The sequence below is a fragment of the Protopterus annectens genome, chromosome 2.part0 (assembly GCF_019279795.1).
Source record: "Protopterus annectens isolate FY-2018-M chromosome 2.part0, PAN1.0, whole genome shotgun sequence".
NCBI lineage: Eukaryota > Metazoa > Chordata > Ceratodontiformes > Protopteridae > Protopterus > Protopterus annectens.
Genome location: NC_056728.1, coordinates 1838121752 through 1838141107, shown reverse-complemented (window position 1 = coordinate 1838141107; position 19356 = coordinate 1838121752). Strand labels below are relative to the sequence as shown.

Here is a 19356-nt window from a genome sequence, read left to right as displayed (position 1 = left end):
CAAGATCAAAAAAATAACAATAGAAATTAAGTCTTGGAATGTCAGTGGCTTAGAAAACAAACAAGAATGAAAGAGCACTAAACTATACAAAGGATTTTAAGGCACGAGCAGCTGCTTTGCAGGAAACTCACTTGAGTAATCAGGATCATAAAACGTTAAAGGGAAAAGGTTATAACCAGATGATAAGTTTGAGCTGGGGAATAATGAAGGAAGCAGCAATTTTAGTAAAAAGGACTTGCCTGTTAGAGATAATGGGAAGACTGGAAGATGAGCAAGTAGAGTAATAGGGATAAAAGGGATGATTAAAGGAATAAAGTTAACAGTAGTTTTGATATACCTTCCTCTACATACAAAGGTAAAAGAAATAAGATATTAGAAATTGATTTCAAGAATGGATAGTAGTATATATAGAAGATTGGAATACTGTGGACAGGATAGATCAAATAGACAAAGGGCCAAGAATGAAAAAGATGAAAGAAGATTTTTATCTGAATATATGAGGAAGATAGGGATGTACGGTACATGGTACTGTGCAAGAGAACGGGAAGAGAAAGCAAAATATACTTTCTTCTCACTTGGATTTAACACAGTCAAGTATTGGTATAAGTTGTATTTCAGCAGAGCATATTCATAATATGCAAGACAGAAGTATTGAGCTCATAATTCAGCCGATAATTTATTCAGATCATACATCTATAGGATTAAAATTTTTTTAAGCATTAATACAAAACTAGATAGGTTATGGAGAGTTCTGGTGAATTGGTTAGGGAAAGAGAAAGGAGGATTGGTTAAAGAAGGAAATGGAAAGGAGAAAATATGGTAGATGCATTAGGATGAGATCGGGTAAAAGAGAGAGTAATAAAGGTAAGGCTGATGGCAGAAGAAAGGAGATTATGGGTGGATGGATGAAAGGAGGATAGAGTTGAATAAAGAATTGCTTTGGGTCCAAAAAGAAAAATGTAAAGGTAAATAAAGGAATACAAAAATTTGAGAGAAATTTATTTCAACAGATACAGAAGGCTGAGGATGAGAAAATATGGAAGAAGAAAGTGGTGGAACAAAATGTTTTTTGTGAGAATCTTAAAGCAACAAGAGTACTAGCACTATGACTACTATAAACAGGAGGTAGAGAGAGGCATGTTTAGATTACAGGCAACTAACGAGGAGGCATCAGCTGTTGAATTGTGAGATGTATTAAGTAAGTTTAGAGATTATTGCCAGAACTTGTATGGGGAGCAAGATGAGAATGGACTGAGAGATAGAACGGGGAATACAGAATGGCCTTTATCAAGGATGGCAGAGATGCAATTGAGTAAAAAGCTATTAGTCAAACCTATAGAGAGAGAAGAAATAAAGCAGACATGGGATAAGATGGCAAAAGGGAAGACTCCAGGAAGCGATGGAATTACATTTGAGGTCTGGGAGCTACAGAATGAGAAGGTGTTAGAAAGATGGAAGATTATATGTAGGTCTTTAGTGGTAAAGAGGTTCCCAAATCATGGAAACAGGCCATCGTATTGGTTACTTGTAAAGAAGGCAAGGACCAAATGAGACCACCTTCATATAGACCAATCTCTTTATTGAATCATAATTATAAATGTTTCATGCAGATTCGGGCAGGAAGATTGAGTAGAGTATTGGGGAAAAATAAATAAGGATGCTTAGGATTTGTAGGAGGATGTAGATCTACAAATAACTTGATCAAAGCTATGCTTATAATGACGGAGGGTCATCAAACAAATGCAGAAGTGGATTCTGTCTCTAGATGAAGAAAACATCTTCACTTAGGGTAAGATTGGAATATTTGTTTAGGGCAGTAGAAGAATATGGCTTGCTAGACCAATGGATATGTATGTTGAAGAATCTTTATGGAGGGGTGACTGCAAGGATTAAGATTAGAGCTAGATTAGGAGGTGATGGTAAGGAGAGGTACCAGACAGGGATGCCCATGTCTCCATTGTTGCTTGTACTTTACATAGAGCCATTAGTGAATTAGATAAGAGAATCCGATACAAGGGGGATTTAAATGGGCAGGCTAGGAGGAAAAGATCTCTGTGTATGTAGATGATATTTTGCTCATTATGATTAAATGAGAAGAGGATAACAAGGTGTCATGGAATATTCTGAATCATTTTAGAAAAATCGCAGGATATAAAGTGAATAAAGATAAAACAGAGACTATATTAGAGTGTTTGAGGAGCTATTTGGAGAAGAGAGAATGATGGATTGAATGTAGAAAGCCGATTAGCTATCTGGGGATATTGATGAATAGCAAATGTAAAGAAACAACTGACAGGATACAAAGTCAGAGACTTAGAAAATGTTAAATTTGGACTCTGATCAGAAAGAGCAGGTATTGCATACAGTGGATATAAAAAGTTCACACACCTGTTAAAATGCCAGGTTTTTGTGATATAAAAAAATGAGACCACAATAAATCATTCAAAACTTTCCCACCTTTAATGTGACCTATAACCTGTACAATTCAATTGAAAAACAAGTCTGTTGGGAAAAAAATGTACAAAATAAAAAATGTACAATGAGCTGGTTGCATAAGTGTGCACACCCTTAAAGTAATACTTTGTTGGAACACCTTTTGATTTAATTGCAGCATTCAGCCTTCTTGGGTAGGAGTCTATCAACATGGCACATCTTGACTTGGCAGTATTTTCCCACTCTTCCTTGCAAAAGCGCTCCAAATCTGTCAGATTGCAAAGGCATTTCTTGTGCACAGCCATCTTCAGGTCACCCCACAGATTTTCTATTGGATTTAGGTCTGGGCACAGGCTGGGGCATTCCAAAACTTTAATTTTCTTCTGGTGAAGCCATTCTTTTGTTGATTTGGATGCATGCTTGGGGTCATTGTTGTGTTGAAAGGTGAAATTCCTCTTCCATCTTCAACTTTCTAGCAGACGCCTGAAGGTTTTGGACCAAAAGTGACTGGTATTTGGAGCTGTTCATAATTCCCTCCACCTTGACTTAAGGACCCAGTTCTAGCTGAAGAAAGGCAGTCCCAAAGCATGATACTGCCACCACCATGCTTCACTGTGGGGATGGTGTTCTTTTGGTGATGTAAGGTGTTGTTTTTTGTGCCAAACCAGCCAAAAAGTTCAGCCTTGATCTTATCAGTCCATAACATATTTTGCCACATGCTTTTGTGAGACTTGATGTATTGTTTTGCAAATTTTAGCCGGGCCTGGATATTTTTCTGTGTAAGAAAAGGCTTCCGTCTTGCAACCCTACCCCCGTAGTCCAAACATATGGATAATATGGGAGATTGTTGTCACATGCAATACACAACCAGTACTTACCAGAAATTCCTGCAGCTCCTTCAGTGTTGCTGTAGGTCTCTCGGCAGCCTCCATGAACAGTTTTTGTCTTGTCTTTTCATCAATTTTGCAGGGACGCCCAGTTTGTTGCAATATCACTGTTGCCCCATATTTTCTGCCCTTTTTGATGACTGTCTTCACTGTGTTCCATGGTATATCCAATGCTGTGGAAATTTTTTTGTACCCTTCTCCTGACTGGTACTTTTCAACAATGAGATCTCTTTGATGCTTTGTAAGCTCTCTGCGAACCATGGCTTTTGCTGTAGCAGGCAACTGAGTAAATGTCAGGAAAATCCTACCAGGGCACCTGAACTGTATTTGGGGTTAATTAGAGTCTCTTTAATTGATGACAGGTGTGTACCCAAGAAGACTGAATGATGTAATTAAATCAAAAGCTGCTTCAACAAAATATTAGTTTAAGGGTGTGCGCACTTATGCAACCAGCTTATTGTACATTTTTTATTATTTATATTTTTCCCTTTAACAGATTTGTTTTTTCTCTGTGTGGAGACGTGCATGAATGGGCGTACCTGGGTTGTGCGTCAGGGCTGGTAACTCGGCACGTAAAAATCAACTACCAATCATTAGCGGACCGGAGTTCCGCTGTGGCAACCCCTAACCAGGAAAAGCTGAAAGACAACAACAGATTTGTTTTTTCAATTGAATTGTTCAGGTTATAGGTCACATTAAAGGTGGGAAACGTTTTGAAATGATTTATTGTGGTATCATTCTTTTATATCACAAAAACCTGGCATTTTAACAGGGCTGTATACACTTTTTATATCCACTGTATGTATACCATGCCTCATTTTGTATATTTGGGTTAAATGTTTTGGAGACTTCCAGAAGGAAAGCTGTTGAAAAAAGTTAAGCAAGTATGTAGGGACTTTATATAGAACAGAGTACAAGCAAGGATCAAATGTGAAAAATTAGTGATGGGCAAAGAAAAGGGGGGCTTGGGAGTGCCAGATTTGAAAGACACTTTGTTCGCTTGTATATTAACAAATATTTTAGGAGAGCTAGACTATCAATATGACCCAGAGTGGAAAAGAATGTTGAGAAACAAGGAGAAGGAATGGCAGGGGGTAGAGATATTGTAACATCATTAATGGAAGGGCAGCAAAAGAGTGAAATCAAGAATGGATGAAGGAACCAAGACTGATTGGATGGAGAGATAAGTGGATGGAAAGAAAAGAAAGAAATTGGAGGCCTGAGAAAGTATGTGAAAGATAAAAGAAATTTATAGATATGGAAGAGGAAACAAAATACAGTTCAATATGGGAGTCAGTTACTTAAAGGAGACAACTTAAAACTTGGCAACAAATACAGTACAAATACCAGCTGAACAGGAATTTTAAAATGGGATTATCATGCGCTGAAGTTGAGCTGGAATAAATGGCATAAGAAGGTGAAAGAGGGAAGGGGGGTATGCCAAAGTTTCTAATGGAGAGGAGAATCATGGGAAATGAAATGAGAGGATTGTTTAAAAAAAGTAAAGAGCGGATAACAGGAAATAAAGAGCAGACAGAGGAAGAACTGAGGGTGCAATGGGCGAAAGAGTTAGGGCAGGGAATAACTACGTAGGAATAGAGGGAGATGATGATGGTCCCAAGAGTGTGTACAAAGGCTAGAAAATGTTGGTTCTTTGCTTGGAAATGTCTGCACATATATTTTTATATACTGACTAGATTAGGAGCAGGTCAGAGAGAAGTTAGTGAGACCTGCAAGCAATACGTTTGGGAATGCAAGCTGTTGGAAAGTTTTAGAGCATGAATTAATCACATTGAAAGTATTAATGGATATTAACACACATTATTTCAACATTTTTTTTTTGCTAGGCTATCAGGAAGGAATGCCCAAGGAGAGGAGGGCCTTGATAGGGTTATTAATGGGAGTGAGTAAAAAAAAAGAAGAAACTAGAAAAGGAGGGGCATACCAACAGTGCAGGAGGTGAAGGATCTTATGAACAAAATAAGGAGAAGAAAAGGAAGTTGGAGTGAAAGGTTATACGAAATGAAAGAAACTGAATAATTGGCAAGAGTTAATATCTACAGGTACAAGTTTTAAAAAGAAAGGGTTCATAAGACACCAGTGAGAAATTGCATCTAGAGCATTAAAATGGGGCTGGGGCTAGAGTTGGGTGTATTTGTATATGTTATTTATTTCTAGTAATTGATTGAAATAGAAGAGGAAAAATTAAATAATGTTAATTAGAAGGTTCTAAAGAGAGTAATGTTTTAAAGTTGGGTGGAAACTTCGGTATTGGCCTGGTACCTAATTTACTAATTTAGTGAAAGATAGATAATAAAGGACATGCCGCTGAAGTAGTAAAAGAAAATGTTAAGTGCACCATGCATGAAGATTGCACAGTAGTAGTTGGGATGTTTATGGTAAGGAAATAAAGATCATTAAATCTGAAAAAAGGTCATTTTCTGTTCAATTTAGTCTTGCTTGCATGTGATTTTCTAGTGCATAAAAGTTATATTTAGGTTGTCAGCATGATCTTTTTACGTTTTTTGCCATGTGACTATTCATGGGCACAGATGTGATGCTCTGTTTATGGTATCATGCTAATTGTGAAAAGGTGTAATTTGTGCTTCTGTCATGTATTTTAGACTTACTATGCTAGATTTAGACCCTCCCAATTCATTATTCGATATCCATTTTTATTGTAGCAGGGAAGGTGGAGCCTGTCCCATCACTTACAAGTGTTTGACAGAGAATTGATTCTGGATTGGATGCCAGTTGATTGCAGAGGATACCCACACAAATACCTATAGGCACTTTAGAAACTCATCAATTTTCCTGTCAGCATATTTTTGACTATCAGAGGAAACCAGAATACCTTCCAAAATCCCATGTGAATGCAGAGGAGATATGCAAGCTGTACACAGGAGGAGTCTCAGCTGGACCCTAACCCTGATGATCAGCTGCTGTGTGGAGTAGTTTGCCCATTGTCAACCATTTTTGTGCTGTGCCTCACTCTTTAATTTTCCGCAAAAAACAGAGAGAGACAGAGAAAATGGCATCCACCCTGATCCTGACTCTTGATGTAACATCAGGGTCATGTTTTGTAAGTAAAATATTAAAACAAGCATGCTTCATAGCTCAAACGTTATTGAGGACACTCTGGAAAAAAGGATAAAATGGAACAGATATTGATATTTTGGCAACTGATGCCAAGTCTGCTTAGCACGGTGTATTGCAGAGATGAGATGTAGCATAGTAGGTCTAAACATTCTGTATATCTTAGGTTTACCACCCTTGAAATGATTGAAAAATATTTAAATCCATGTAGTGGATTGGTTTTGCTTGGAGATTTTTAGAAGTTGCCCTTTAATTTCAGCAGGGTTTTGGCCGAAGTCTACCATTATTCCCCTTCTTTTCACCAAACTACAGTAATTTATTATACATAATGTAAACAGCAGTTTACTGTAAGTTGCAACAGTCTGACCTTTGCTCAGTTATTCTGTGAGAACAGTATGCGTTCCTGTTACTAAATTGACCCTGCTGATCCCGTTTGTTTTCTTTGTAACTACAGTCTGAACCTGAAACTTGTATATCAGTGTTCTGCACCAGTCAAACAGAGTTTATATGGAGCTTTCATACCTAATATACATTTCTTAGTTTCATGACATGGCTCACAAAAGATACCAAATCTAAAATCAAAACTAGAAACAGAGTCTGGGCCAGCTGGAGAACAACTAAAGCCCCACTTGACCATCTAAAATATCGTCAACTCAGGAATGATGCAAAAAAATCTATTTTACTTGATAAAAAAAAAAGCTTCTACTAAAATCTACAAAAACACCAAAACAACCCTCAAAAGTTCTGGGCAGGCTTAAATCAACTACTTCATCCAAGTCATTCTACCACCCCAACCCCGGCTAACCACACCCATAGTTCCCCAGAGACCATAGCTGGCGCTTATAATTTTTTCACTGAAACAATCCAGTCCCTAGCAAATCAACTAACCCCCACAAACTTAAACCACACCACTAATCTACTCACTAATCACCCCCAGTTTAGCTTCCAACCGATATCCACTAGTTTTATCAAAACACTTATTAAAAAAACTAAAACCTACCACCCTCACTGCTGACCTCCTCCCTGCAGAGTACCTACAAATAGCTCTAGATGCTATTGCATATCCCGTATCTATCCTTAACAGAACCTTATCTGAAAGCGCTATCCCCTCCCTCTGGAAAATATCCCACGTCATCCCACTCCATAAAGGTGGTAGTTCTACAGATATATCCAACTATATATACCCATTGTCATTTTTTCCAAACTAGCCAAAATAATGGAGAAATGTGTACACAAGCAACTAATGCAATACCTTACACAGAATAACTTACTATCTAACTCCCAGTATGGTTTCAGGCCATACCACAGCACCACCTCAGCCCTCCTTTCCTTTTCTAATGTCATAAACCAAAACAGGAATGACAATAGGCTATCCACCACCCTCTTTCTTGACCTATCAAAAGCCTCTGACATGGTCAACCATGAACTTCTCATTCTTTCTCTAAAATCTATTTTCCCTCAATAAGTATGCAATCCAGTGGTTTCAGTCCTACCTGACTGGTAGACAACAGGTGGTACTCTGGCAGTGCAGACTCTCCAGCCAGCTACCTCTCACACTTGGTGTCCCTCAAGGCTCCATACTAGGTCCACTACTCTTCTCTATTTTTATCAACAACCTTCACACTGCTATCCCTAAAGCTACCTATATTCAATATGCAATTGATTCTACTCTGATGTGCTGAGCCACCTCCCCATCCGAACAGCAAATCCTAACCCAAGATGCATTTAACACTATTGAGAACTGGCTCGCCAACCAACGCCTACTGCTGAACCCCAATAAAACTAAACTTCTACTCTTCAGCCCACTAGTAGATCTGCCACACTTTCATTTTCTGTCACATCTAACAATGGTACCACTATTTCCCCAGATCAACACACCGAACTTCTAGGGGTTATCATAGACAATAATCTCAAATTTCACCTACAGGTCAACAAAACCATACAGACCATCAGTAAGCTTGGATCACTGTATAGTAACAAGACATTTTTAACCCCCACTGGTTAGGACTGCAGTCGCCTGGTCACACCTACTATCTACTCTTTTATATACCTCGTCTGTACTCTCAAACCTCAACAAATCTGAACTAGGTAAGCTGCCCCATAGCTACAACCATATTGCCAGATTCAGCACTGGCTCCACCTATAGAACCCACCACTGCCAGAACCTGAAACAACTAGAGTGGCTAGAACTGCCCAGCTTAATTCAATTCAGTCAGCTCTTAATAGCACACAATTCTGTACCACCCTGGGGATACCTTTTCACTTATAAATGTTAATCCTTATAGCAACCTGAGATCCCTACGGTCAGCCAACAAACTAGTGGTCCAAACCCACAAAGCTAATAACTCTGCTGGTGAATCCCTGTTTGCCAACTTTGTTGGCAAAACCTGGATTTCGTTGCCAAACTATATAACCCTACAATCCTCCAAAAGTCTCTTCAAAAAAAACCTCAAACAGTATCTCAAAGTGAACTGGCTTTGCCCATGTACCAACCCTGATTAAGTTATAAACTGAAAGCATAATCTGTAAATATCATAACATGCAACTATGTCACCAAGCTGTATATCCAATTTGACGTCTCTTTAATTGTGTCTGTCCATGAGAATTGTGAGTCCCTACTAGGGAACACTGCTAAACCATTGTACATAATCACTTTGTTTTATATTTTCTAATGTTATCTAACTTTTTGTGTAATCTATGTAAGTTTGTCTATTTGGAGCGTTTCTCCCTGGGCCTCCACTGAAAATGGACATGTATCCAGTCAAACTATCCCGGTAAACAAATGTAAAATAAATAAAATAAAAATAAATTGAGTGAATTATAAGTGAGAAAGGAGCATATCTTAGCTCAGTCACTGTTAATGCTAAAGTTGCTACGTAAGGTTGTGTAAGTACATATTTGTACAGTTTCTCATCTGATAGCAAGGAGGCTAGAGTATAGACGCTTACATCGTTTACAGATTCTGGCATAATCTCCTGTACATAAACATGTGGTGGGGCTCAGAACTCAGTAACACTGATTAATGTAAATGTGTCCTATGTAATTTTATCAGCAAATTTCAACTGGTGAAAACCCTTTAAGAAAGAGCAGTGACAGTATTTGGAAGTGAGCTTACCTCTTTTCCATAGTGTGCAGCAGCTTAATGGGAGCTTACATACTCTCGTGGTATGCCTTTACTACCTTTTCCAAGTTTCTTGCCACTAGCTTGCACCAGGCCTTAGAAATTATAAGGATATACTCACTTCCTTTGCGTGGGAATGCAGTTAAGTCCCTGCCAGCTGTTCAGGTCATGCTAGTCTGTCTGACTCTGCAGTGACCAACACTTCAGGTATGTTGGCAAAGCAAGTGTCAGCATGTAATGGTACAAATGAAACCTGTGCGGCTTTCTCTGTGGGATAACATGACCTTTTATTGGAAAACAACCTATGGATCTTAAGGTGCATTTTTTGCCTGTTGCCCTGAGCTCTTCATTTTGAATGCCTGAAGAGTTTCATTTCAGGAGACTTTATATAGCTGTTAGGCTAGCTGCTCTTGGGGGCCAATTTGGTGCTTGAATTAACCTGTTCCACTTAGTTTTAGATTGGCCTTAACCCATCCCATGACTGATAATTATACAAGTATATTGCACTCACCAAGAATAACTGGAAATCGTACCATAGATCATTTTAGGGGACCCACGCGGGGGTAAAGCATTTAGGAGCTACCTCTGTCCATTAGTAGTACAGGGATCAGTCCTGGGGTAAACTTTCTATTACCCCTCCATAGATCAAGTTGTGCATGAATACGGACAGGGATAAGCTTTGTTTTTATGTGGATGAGGAGTCTATTAAGTACAGTGGTGTCTTCTGCGAGATGTATCTGTGCCTCCAGGCTTTTCTGTTGATGCAGAAGAGGTTTAGATTCCTGGACTGAGCATTTCTGATGCATTTGACTTGCTGATATGCAGCAAGTGCATCATTATTGTGTTGGAGGATGGCTTGTATGCCAGACACAGGTAACCTCTTGGTAGTCTGTAGGATACTGGGGGTGAGTATAGTGAAAGGGCAGCCCACATAGGATGTATTGCTAACGTCTTGTATCCTTTTAGTAAGGTATGTCTGTGGGAATTCCTGTTATGTCCGAACAGATACTTGCCAAAGTAGGTATTTTGCCAGCTGATCATGGCAGTCCTTCACTAGATTCCAGAGGTCATTTAAGTACTGGTGCGGAGGTCAGTTATACTGTTTCCGTAACCATTGTAAGAACTAGCAAATGGTTAAATTGATCAATTTCACTTGACTCTGTGTTTAAACAAAAATGTATTTTGCTGTGGGCTGAGATGTAATTTTAGACATTTGAGATGTTTTGAGCCATTACCAAAGATGGTTTTATGTGCCCAGTCATCTGAGCTTTTACAGTAACATTGGCTTTCATGAAAATCACAAGCTTTTATTCATTTGCAAACATTGCAAAGCACTATTCCTAAAATGCCCAGTCCAGTTAGGGGTTCTGATCTTAGCTATACTGGACACATTGTTTTTTTCTAAGTAAGAAAATTGCACCGGTTTAGCTTTCACTTTCTCACAACCTGACAGATCACCTGCTCATTAATACTAAAGGGAAATGTACTCTGTGATATTCACCAAGGAGTGCTTTCATATTGCTTTCAATGGTGTCAGGTCATACAGATCTTACATTCATTTGCATGCGAATAACCTAATTCTTCTCTACACTCAACATTAGCATGTATGCTCTCTTGTACCAGATACCTAATGCAAATATTTCCTTTGAGCTCCCTTATTCTTTCCTGCATTTTTTTGTGTATAGTGTATATACTGTATCCATCTTATCTAATTATCTCTGTAACAATATTTATTTACCAGTTAGCTGCTTTGTAACATTTTTCTTAGTACGATGTGTGAATTACTACTGTAAACCTGAACGATGCATTACAAACTGACTTTTTTGCTTTCCTTTCTGAGCCTATGCTGAAAATGGGTTTCTTGTGGCCTAATCAGTCCTTCACAGTAAACAAATGCAAAAAAGTAAAACAAACATCACATACACTTAAGCTAGCACAAAAAATGAAAACTGTACTGAGTTTAGGTTATTCCCAAACTTGTTGGCTTGCTGTGTATTCTCTCAGTGCGATTAGCAGTTGGCTAGAGTGGCAAAAATACATTAACCTGTGTTCCTGAAAAAAAATAACCCATATGCTGAAGTATTGGTTAAAAGACTAGGTATTAGTTTCATTCCTTACAGTATAAATAGGAAAGGGAAGCCAAAGCCCCAGTATGCATGTATAGTATATGGAGTATAATCCATTCTAACATACAGGCTTTTGAAAAGCAAGAAATCTATGGGTTTATTTTGCAAAGTAATGGAGATCAAAAAGGTTCCATGCGACTTCAGCTAACCTGTAAGAAAAAGTGCCCAGCAAGTTATAAAACAACATTTCAGCCAACTGTATTGGCAGTGTTTGGCTGCACTTTGCATACTTTTTCACATCTGTCTCTCTGGAATTGTGTTGCCTCCAAGGTGGAAAAAGAAGCAAGTTGCAAGTGCTAAAGAGTAAGGTAACTATTTGAAATGTCGGGACCTGTTAGAGCATGTCCTGAAACATGGAGACAATGTCCGAAAAAACAGACATACATTAAGTTTGAGATGGCTGTTTCCTGGAATATTCATTTTTTCACCAAGTTATGGTGATCTTGAAGTTGGTTCTATATAAGTTTGGGGGGGGGAGGCTGATGCGAGCTTGTCTCCCTGCAAAAAAATAAGTTTAAAGGAGAAGAGCGATCTTCAAAATTTGATGCTCTTCATTTTCGCCCCCCTGAGTGTTGGCACTTGGCATGTCGAGTGCAGACATTTAATTAGGGAGCTAAAGAGTAGACAGCAGCTCTGGAACATCACTGGATACAACAGTTTCTTATTTTGCAGTTCAATTTAACTGGGTATAGCAAATTGAAATGTAATACCTTTATGCATTAATAACACCATCACCCCCCCCCCAAAAGCTATCTTTCGCTGCAGAAAATTGATCAGTCCTTCCCAAAGGTAGTGCAAGTATCCTGGTTTTAAAAAAATGTCTGGCAATTGAACCATGAAGATTTTTTGCTTCTCTTAAAAAGTTAAAAAACATGACCGTCACTGAAGTGGATTTAGTAGCCTCAAATGTCAGTTTGGGGATGAGGACACAATGAGCACATTCCAGAATATAATTTAATTTATTTAAGTTTATTTACTGTAGGTCAGCAAAAGCAAACCTTTTTTTCATCGGAGACCTGGAAAGAAAAACTCCATACATCATTATGAAAAAGTTGCATTTTTAAGCCATTTTAGTGACCAAAGTGTAAAAATCATTTTTTTATTGGTCAATTTTTAAAGTGAAATGTTTAATAATAACTTAACTATAGTTAGCTGCCAGAATTTTAAAGAATCTCTACTCGGTGCCATTTCTATTTTAATGTCTTTTATTTTTCCACTGTACACCTTTCTTTCTTTTTTGTATCCTTCATATTGTTTATCTAAATACACAGTCTGTTGGCTAGCTGGTATTTTATTGCCATTTTTGACTGTGTCTGTGAAGTTTCTTCTATATATTCAGTGTTAGTTTGGATTGCCATTCTGGATTCAAGCAAGGTGTGATTCCAAACAAGGAGGGCATTCCAGGGAAATAACAGACCACCTAGGGTGTATTGTGAGGTCTGATGCCACATTCAGAGGGCCTCCTACCCCTAGAAGGTCCAATATTTCAGTGTAATGCTCTTCATGGAGGACATTGTTCCACTAAGAATATTCTGTCTGTAAATTGCTATTTTGTTTCATTAGATTTATATAATTGTTGATATTTTTTGATGTAAAGCAGCTCCTTCACTTAATGTTTCAAAGTTGATTTAGTGTATGTGATATCACAGAAAATATGTTACATAAAGAAGTTTTATAAAAGTATTTCTGTGCAGGCATACTAAGGCAGACAGGGTTGCATACATACATACAAACTCAGGTAGCTGTAGATTTATAGGCACACAGTGTCTCACATGTATACAGAAGCGCGCACACACACAGTTGTAACTGCTCAGAGACATAGACTTAACATTTACATGGAAAGTCACTTGCATGCGAGTTTATATACACACTGCTTTGATTTGCAGCCACTTTGACTGCATGCACCTCAGGTATCTGTGATCAGATAGACACAAATAACCATAGTAGTAAATGTTTAGCTCATTGCTCTCAGAATGCACAGGGCAAATTCTTACCAGCTCCAGGGGAGAGATACTTTTACACACACCCCACACGCACACACTTCTGTACAACTCGGATATCTGCTTGTAATCAGGAATGACTTGATAAGTAATAGCCACTATTACGTATTGCAGTTCATTACTGTCAGACACATGCAATGCAAACATTACAAGATGCTTGCATGCGCGCACACACTCGCATTGAGACACTGTCATTGAGGCAAGCGCACACAAACTCTTGTAATTGCTACTAGTCTTTGATTTGTTCTGTTTTATGGAATTTTTTCAAACTGCACATCACGGCTTGTTTGTGGTAAGGGAGCAGATGGGAAATGCTAGCTGTAAAACAAAACTTCAGTTACAACATACAGATTTTGTGCCTTGAGCAAGCACACTTGCTTTTTTATTGTTGTTGTTATTTCACAGGCTCTCTTAGTACATGACTTGATGCTAAAGGGCTGAGTATTCATTGGGGTTCTATGAATATCCAAGCCCATTTTCTAAGGTATTTATAGCTCAGATTACTGTAAGAATACAGTTTTTATTTACTGTGCTGTGACCTGTGTTTGGTGATATGACTGGATCTCTTAAGACTTTTGGAGACCTTTAGTGGAGGTAATCCTTAGAGTGGCATTTTTCCACCCTGAATGAAAAACCACAAAGGAAAGGCCCATGCAGTGTAACATGAACTGTTATAGAAATGACCGAACATGAGAACGTACTGGGGCACATTTTCCTTTACAGAACTGACTGCCTTGGAGAAAGAAACAAAACAAGGTAAAACTCCCTGATGTGTTGGCTGTTTTTTTTTTTAATTCCTTTTCTCCCTGCTGCCTCCTAACCATCAGCAATTTTGTAACCCATTTGGCCTGTTCATTTCTCTTTGGCCAAAGCCCAGTATTAGGAGGCAATCATCCAGGCAGCCGTCAGAGCTTTTTGCATAATCCTAACCTCACACCCCTCAACAGCTTTGATTGTCCCAACCACTGCACAGGCTGCTGATGCAGTATCACCACTGGGCATGTGCAGGTCCTAGCGGATGCATATATGTCCTTGGTCTTTCTTACTGTACCCTATCCACTACTGTTCACCAGCAGTGCAGCAGACAGGATTGCCTCTCTCCCCCAAGGACTGGGTTAGCTTGCCTTTATTCATTGCGTGTTGCTTATCAATCCTGAGTCATCCAAGCCACAGTCAAGGCTTTCTCTCTTTGCAAAGGAACTGGTGATGCCATTGTATATCAGTTGCCCTTGACTAGTCCAAGTTCTGTCCTCTGCTCCTTAGGTCTAATTACTGTAATTTAGGAAGTTGCCCTTACTTGCCTAGCTTTAATACTTAAACACAGCTTACCTGTCCCAATATTTTTCTCAGACATCAGATCCTGTGTACTCTTGGTAGTATTCAAGGCATTACAAGGGGAAGCTGAAGGGGTTTTACACACAGAATTGTTTAAGATTCTCATATGCTCATAGGTGAATACTAGGCTAACTTACTAATGCATTTGTAAGCTTAGCTGTGTAACCCAAGTGTGTCCCTTAAGTTGTATGTTTTAGACATTTATACAGGGGGGTGATTGTTGGTTGCTCTAAATTCTTAGGTTTATGTTCAGTCTTTTATTAATATAATAAATTAGTGTGTGTAGAATTAAAAGGTTTTCATTGCCTTAGGTTGGCCTTAATCCTGTCTCAGTGAAACTGCCTTTTTTTCACATAGATGATCCGTATGAGCACGGGACACATGGAAGGGAACCAGCTGTTACTTTATGTGCTACTGACAGACTGCTATATTTACTTACTCAGGAAAGGTACTGCACATTGATTCTGTTGTTTTTCTTTGTATTATTGCCAGCATTGTAACTGCATAACTTTTAGCATGTAGTTTTGCTGAATAAAAGTAATAATGTTATAGTGAATGGTGGAGCACTGTGAAATCAGTCAGTACAACATTCTTGTTTCGCTGTGCTGGGAACACCATTTGCCTACTTTTGTTTCTGGGACACAGTGTAGCACGTATTTTTAATGTTCTGATTCTTATGACGTATGGCAATTGCATGCAGTGGTTACAAAAAAGGGAAACTGTGAAAATAATATTGTATACTGTAGAGATTTTACAACTTGAAACTGTTTTAAAGCGAACTGCATTTTCTCACTGTTCTATTAAAGATTATCTTCTGTATTTTTGAGTTGTGCCATCATATTTTATGCCCTGTCTCCACCTGACTGCTGCAATCTTTTAGGTTACTGCATAATTCACCTTCCCTTCATTGACTTCTACACTGACTCGCCTGTAATAGTGACTGTCATATGTCACTTCACCTGGTGAGTCTTCAGAGAGGATTAGGACTTTGTAGCAGTATCATCATCTTGTTTTCTTTTCTGGGAGAAACAAATCATTGAAAGCCCTTTACACTTCCAAGTACTCTTGAGCTGACACCACATATCCATGATATGCAAACAACATAAGGAAGGCAAAGCAGTTCATCTCCTTCACTCCAGGGAGGAGAGGGACTACAGTTGCTGAACAAACCTTTTCCAAGTGGATTGCCAACACTGTCCTTTTATGACGTCTGACAGACACCTTCTGGAAAACGTTGTAGTTAGAGGCCATTTAAAAGGTAGGCGGCTACTGCCAGAGCTTTCTTACAGTGTTTCATTGCAGACATCTCCTGTGTGGCTTCCTGGTGATTAGAGCATACCTTCACCATGCAGTATGGTCTTGACTTTAACTCCAGATATCAGACTACCTTTGGTATATTTGTTTTTCTGGACTGAGCCATGGGGTTTGGGATGTCCTTCAGCTCCTTCCATCCTGATGGGTTACAACTTGATTGTAAGACTCATCAGTGAGGATTCCTGGTGTTGGATAAAACAGATGTCTTACTGCATCAGCGGATTGAAGAGGAGGACCCTCTGATAGCTAAGCAGCACACTCCTGCCTTTCCCCTGGCCTTGAGCAGCTCCTTTCATCTGTTCTGCTCTAGGAGTTCCCACTAAGTTAGTGTTTGTTAAACACTGCATTTTCATAGAGAAAAAATGCCAGATTAAACTTGATGGAGAACATTAGCTCAAATGTAGGACCCATCACTGAAGCTCCCCCATAAACTGGTGCTCTAGGAGGATACCTGATTTTGCAGGTGTCTTGGATAGATACTTGAAGGTTTAAAGGGGAACCTTTAAGGAGAGTTGCAACATGTAACTGGCAAGCCATCACGGCTATGCATTTAAGATCAGAAGCATTTGGCAAATCCAAGGCCACAGTGCATTTGAGGTACAGAGTGTTTGCTCAAAGTAATTTCGCAGATAATTTGAGTGTGTGTGCATCTATTTAATGCCCACTGTAATCTCTCAAGCTTTGTAGTGCCCTTGAGCCTTGATAATGGTTGGTACGGCTGATGATTGCAAGGTTAAAATAAAGTTCCATTATGATCACATTGTGCAGGTGAATTGTGATGTTAAATGCTGTCAGTTTTGTTTGCCACCCACCCTGACTGGATTGCAGCTGGCATAATGCCAAATGCCACTGTTTATTTTTGTTTGTTTTTTAAAGCCATTCAATTCTCCACTTTCTTGTTTGCAGTGTCCTTTCATGTCCCACCTGTACTTAAATATGAGGCATTGCTCTATCACTCGCAGCACATAATGGGCAAGACCTATCAGTCCACTGTTTGTAAATCATTCCATCTACTTCAGTCTGTGTCATTTCTTTTAATGGCTTTTTTCCTGGAGATTTTCAAAATGCAGATCTAAATTTGGATATTAACTCATAGGTTAAACAGGTTCTGCATACTGGAAGTTTCTTCAGCATTTCACCTGTTTTAGTTCTTTAGTGCCTTAATTGGGACTTGGGACTAAGAGACAGGCATTTGGAAAGAATTTTCACGTACATTGTACTGCAGCTCACAGATAAACCCCCTTTAATTGATGAACAACTTATAGTCACTCTGAAGTTGGAAGTATAACATTTTCTCCCTTTGAGATTCATAATCTTGTCTTTAAGATCAAATGCAAAGTTTTTTTAACCATTTTTTCATGTTATAATTATGTCTTCAACTTAAGTGGGCTGGCTTTTGTATTCTAAAATGTGTATTTTTTGTTCACTCAGCCTGTATGCTGAACAACTATCCAGTTACTTCCTGATTTCATGTTATCCAGACTCGCCTTTTGATGATGTATTAGAGGGTGGTGAAATAGTTTTGTAGTGGTTTGGCATGTTGTCTGTAGTCTGCACTAGATTTTATTACAAAGTCACCAGTGCAGCTCGGTCTGTTACTCTGTTGCCAGTCCTATTAAAAATGAGTTACAATGCAGCTGTAAAATCATGTTTCTGAATTATTCAGTGGGTGTATAAGATTATAATGGAAAGTGAAACATGTTCTGTTAGCATGTTGAAAAGTGAATGCTGACTTTTCTTTTTAATTTAGGAGAAGCTGAAAAGCCATACTCAGTGGAGGAGACAATATCCTACAATGAGCTTGACTACATTTCAGTGAGTTGAAATACATTTACTTAAATGCATATTTGTGTGCAGAGGTGCCCTGTGTTTTGATTTCAACTGATGAATGAAAATCTGTTAACATTTATGATGTGCTTGTGGTACTGAGTTGATGTTAAACCATATATCTATAGTGATACAGCTTCCGAATTTTTCTCTGATGCTTGAATCCTTAAAGTATTGTGTTTAAATAGCCCTTCACCTGTAGGGCAGATTGTGATCCCTCTTGTATGTGGACCATGGTGAATGTCTGGAATTGATTCTAATGAGGTTGGACTTGAATGCAGAAAAAAAAATCCACAAATCAAGTCATTGCCATTACTTTGCATTTAAAATAAATTTGCTGCAAGTAATTGAGTTACCTGTGTTTGTTATATCTTCCGCTATGGTGTTTCATGTACATTCCTGCAGTTTTGAAATGCTAATGAGCAACACTACAGTAGTATGCAGAATTAATTTCTTGGTTTGAGAAAGTACTTGAGACCAATAGCTGAATAAAAAATATGGGGGAAAATCAACTTTTTTGCATTGTATTAAATGTGCGAGTACATGTGTGCCTGTTTTATTTCCAGCTAGGATAGCACATCACAGATTGAGCCAGATGTTGCTATTTCTCTTGTATAACTCTCTTTCTCTGCTACTTATAGTTAGATCTGTAATCCCATTCTAACTAATGCTATTATAGGTTCATAGGCAAGTACTAGGTTGGCTGCCCTTGTGGGCCATTTTAATACTAGACAATTTTCTTTTTGGCTTTACTCATCCCATGGTTTATAATTATATATTACAATAACTGGGATCATACTACAGATAATTTGAGTGTACCCATTCATGTGATGAAGCATTTAGGAGCTAGTACTACAGGGGGCAGTTCTCTGGTAAATTTTCATTTCCCATCCATAGTTCCAAGTTGCATTTGAATATGGACAGGGATGAGCTTTGTTTTACATGGATGGGGAGTCTGTTCCAGAGTAGTGATACCTTCTATGAACTAAACCTATCCCTCCAAACCTTTCTTTTGATGCTGAAGAGGTTTAGATCCCTAGACTCAAGTATTTCTGATGCTATTTGACTTGATGTGCAGTAAATCAATCACTAATGGGTCAGAAGATGCTTTGTATGCCAGACACAGGTCACCTCTTAGTCGGTAGGATGCCAAGCATAGTGACTGGGCTTTGATTAGGTCCATGTAGGGCATATAGTTTAGGCCTTGTATCCTTTTA

At 38.6% G+C, this 19356-nt stretch overlaps 1 protein-coding gene across 2 annotated transcripts in view; it reads left to right on the top strand.

Moving 5' to 3' along the window:
* The window catches only part of PLEKHM2 (pleckstrin homology and RUN domain containing M2), a 1089177-nt gene that overhangs the window by 737067 nt on the left and 332754 nt on the right, over positions 1–19356 (top strand). For both annotated transcript variants that reach the window (XM_044061870.1, XM_044061869.1), the window contains 2 exons: positions 15356–15446; positions 18063–18127. In XM_044061870.1, coding sequence (XP_043917805.1) covers positions 15356–15446; positions 18063–18127 — 156 coding nt within the window. The remainder of the gene's footprint in view (positions 1–15355; positions 15447–18062; positions 18128–19356) is intronic.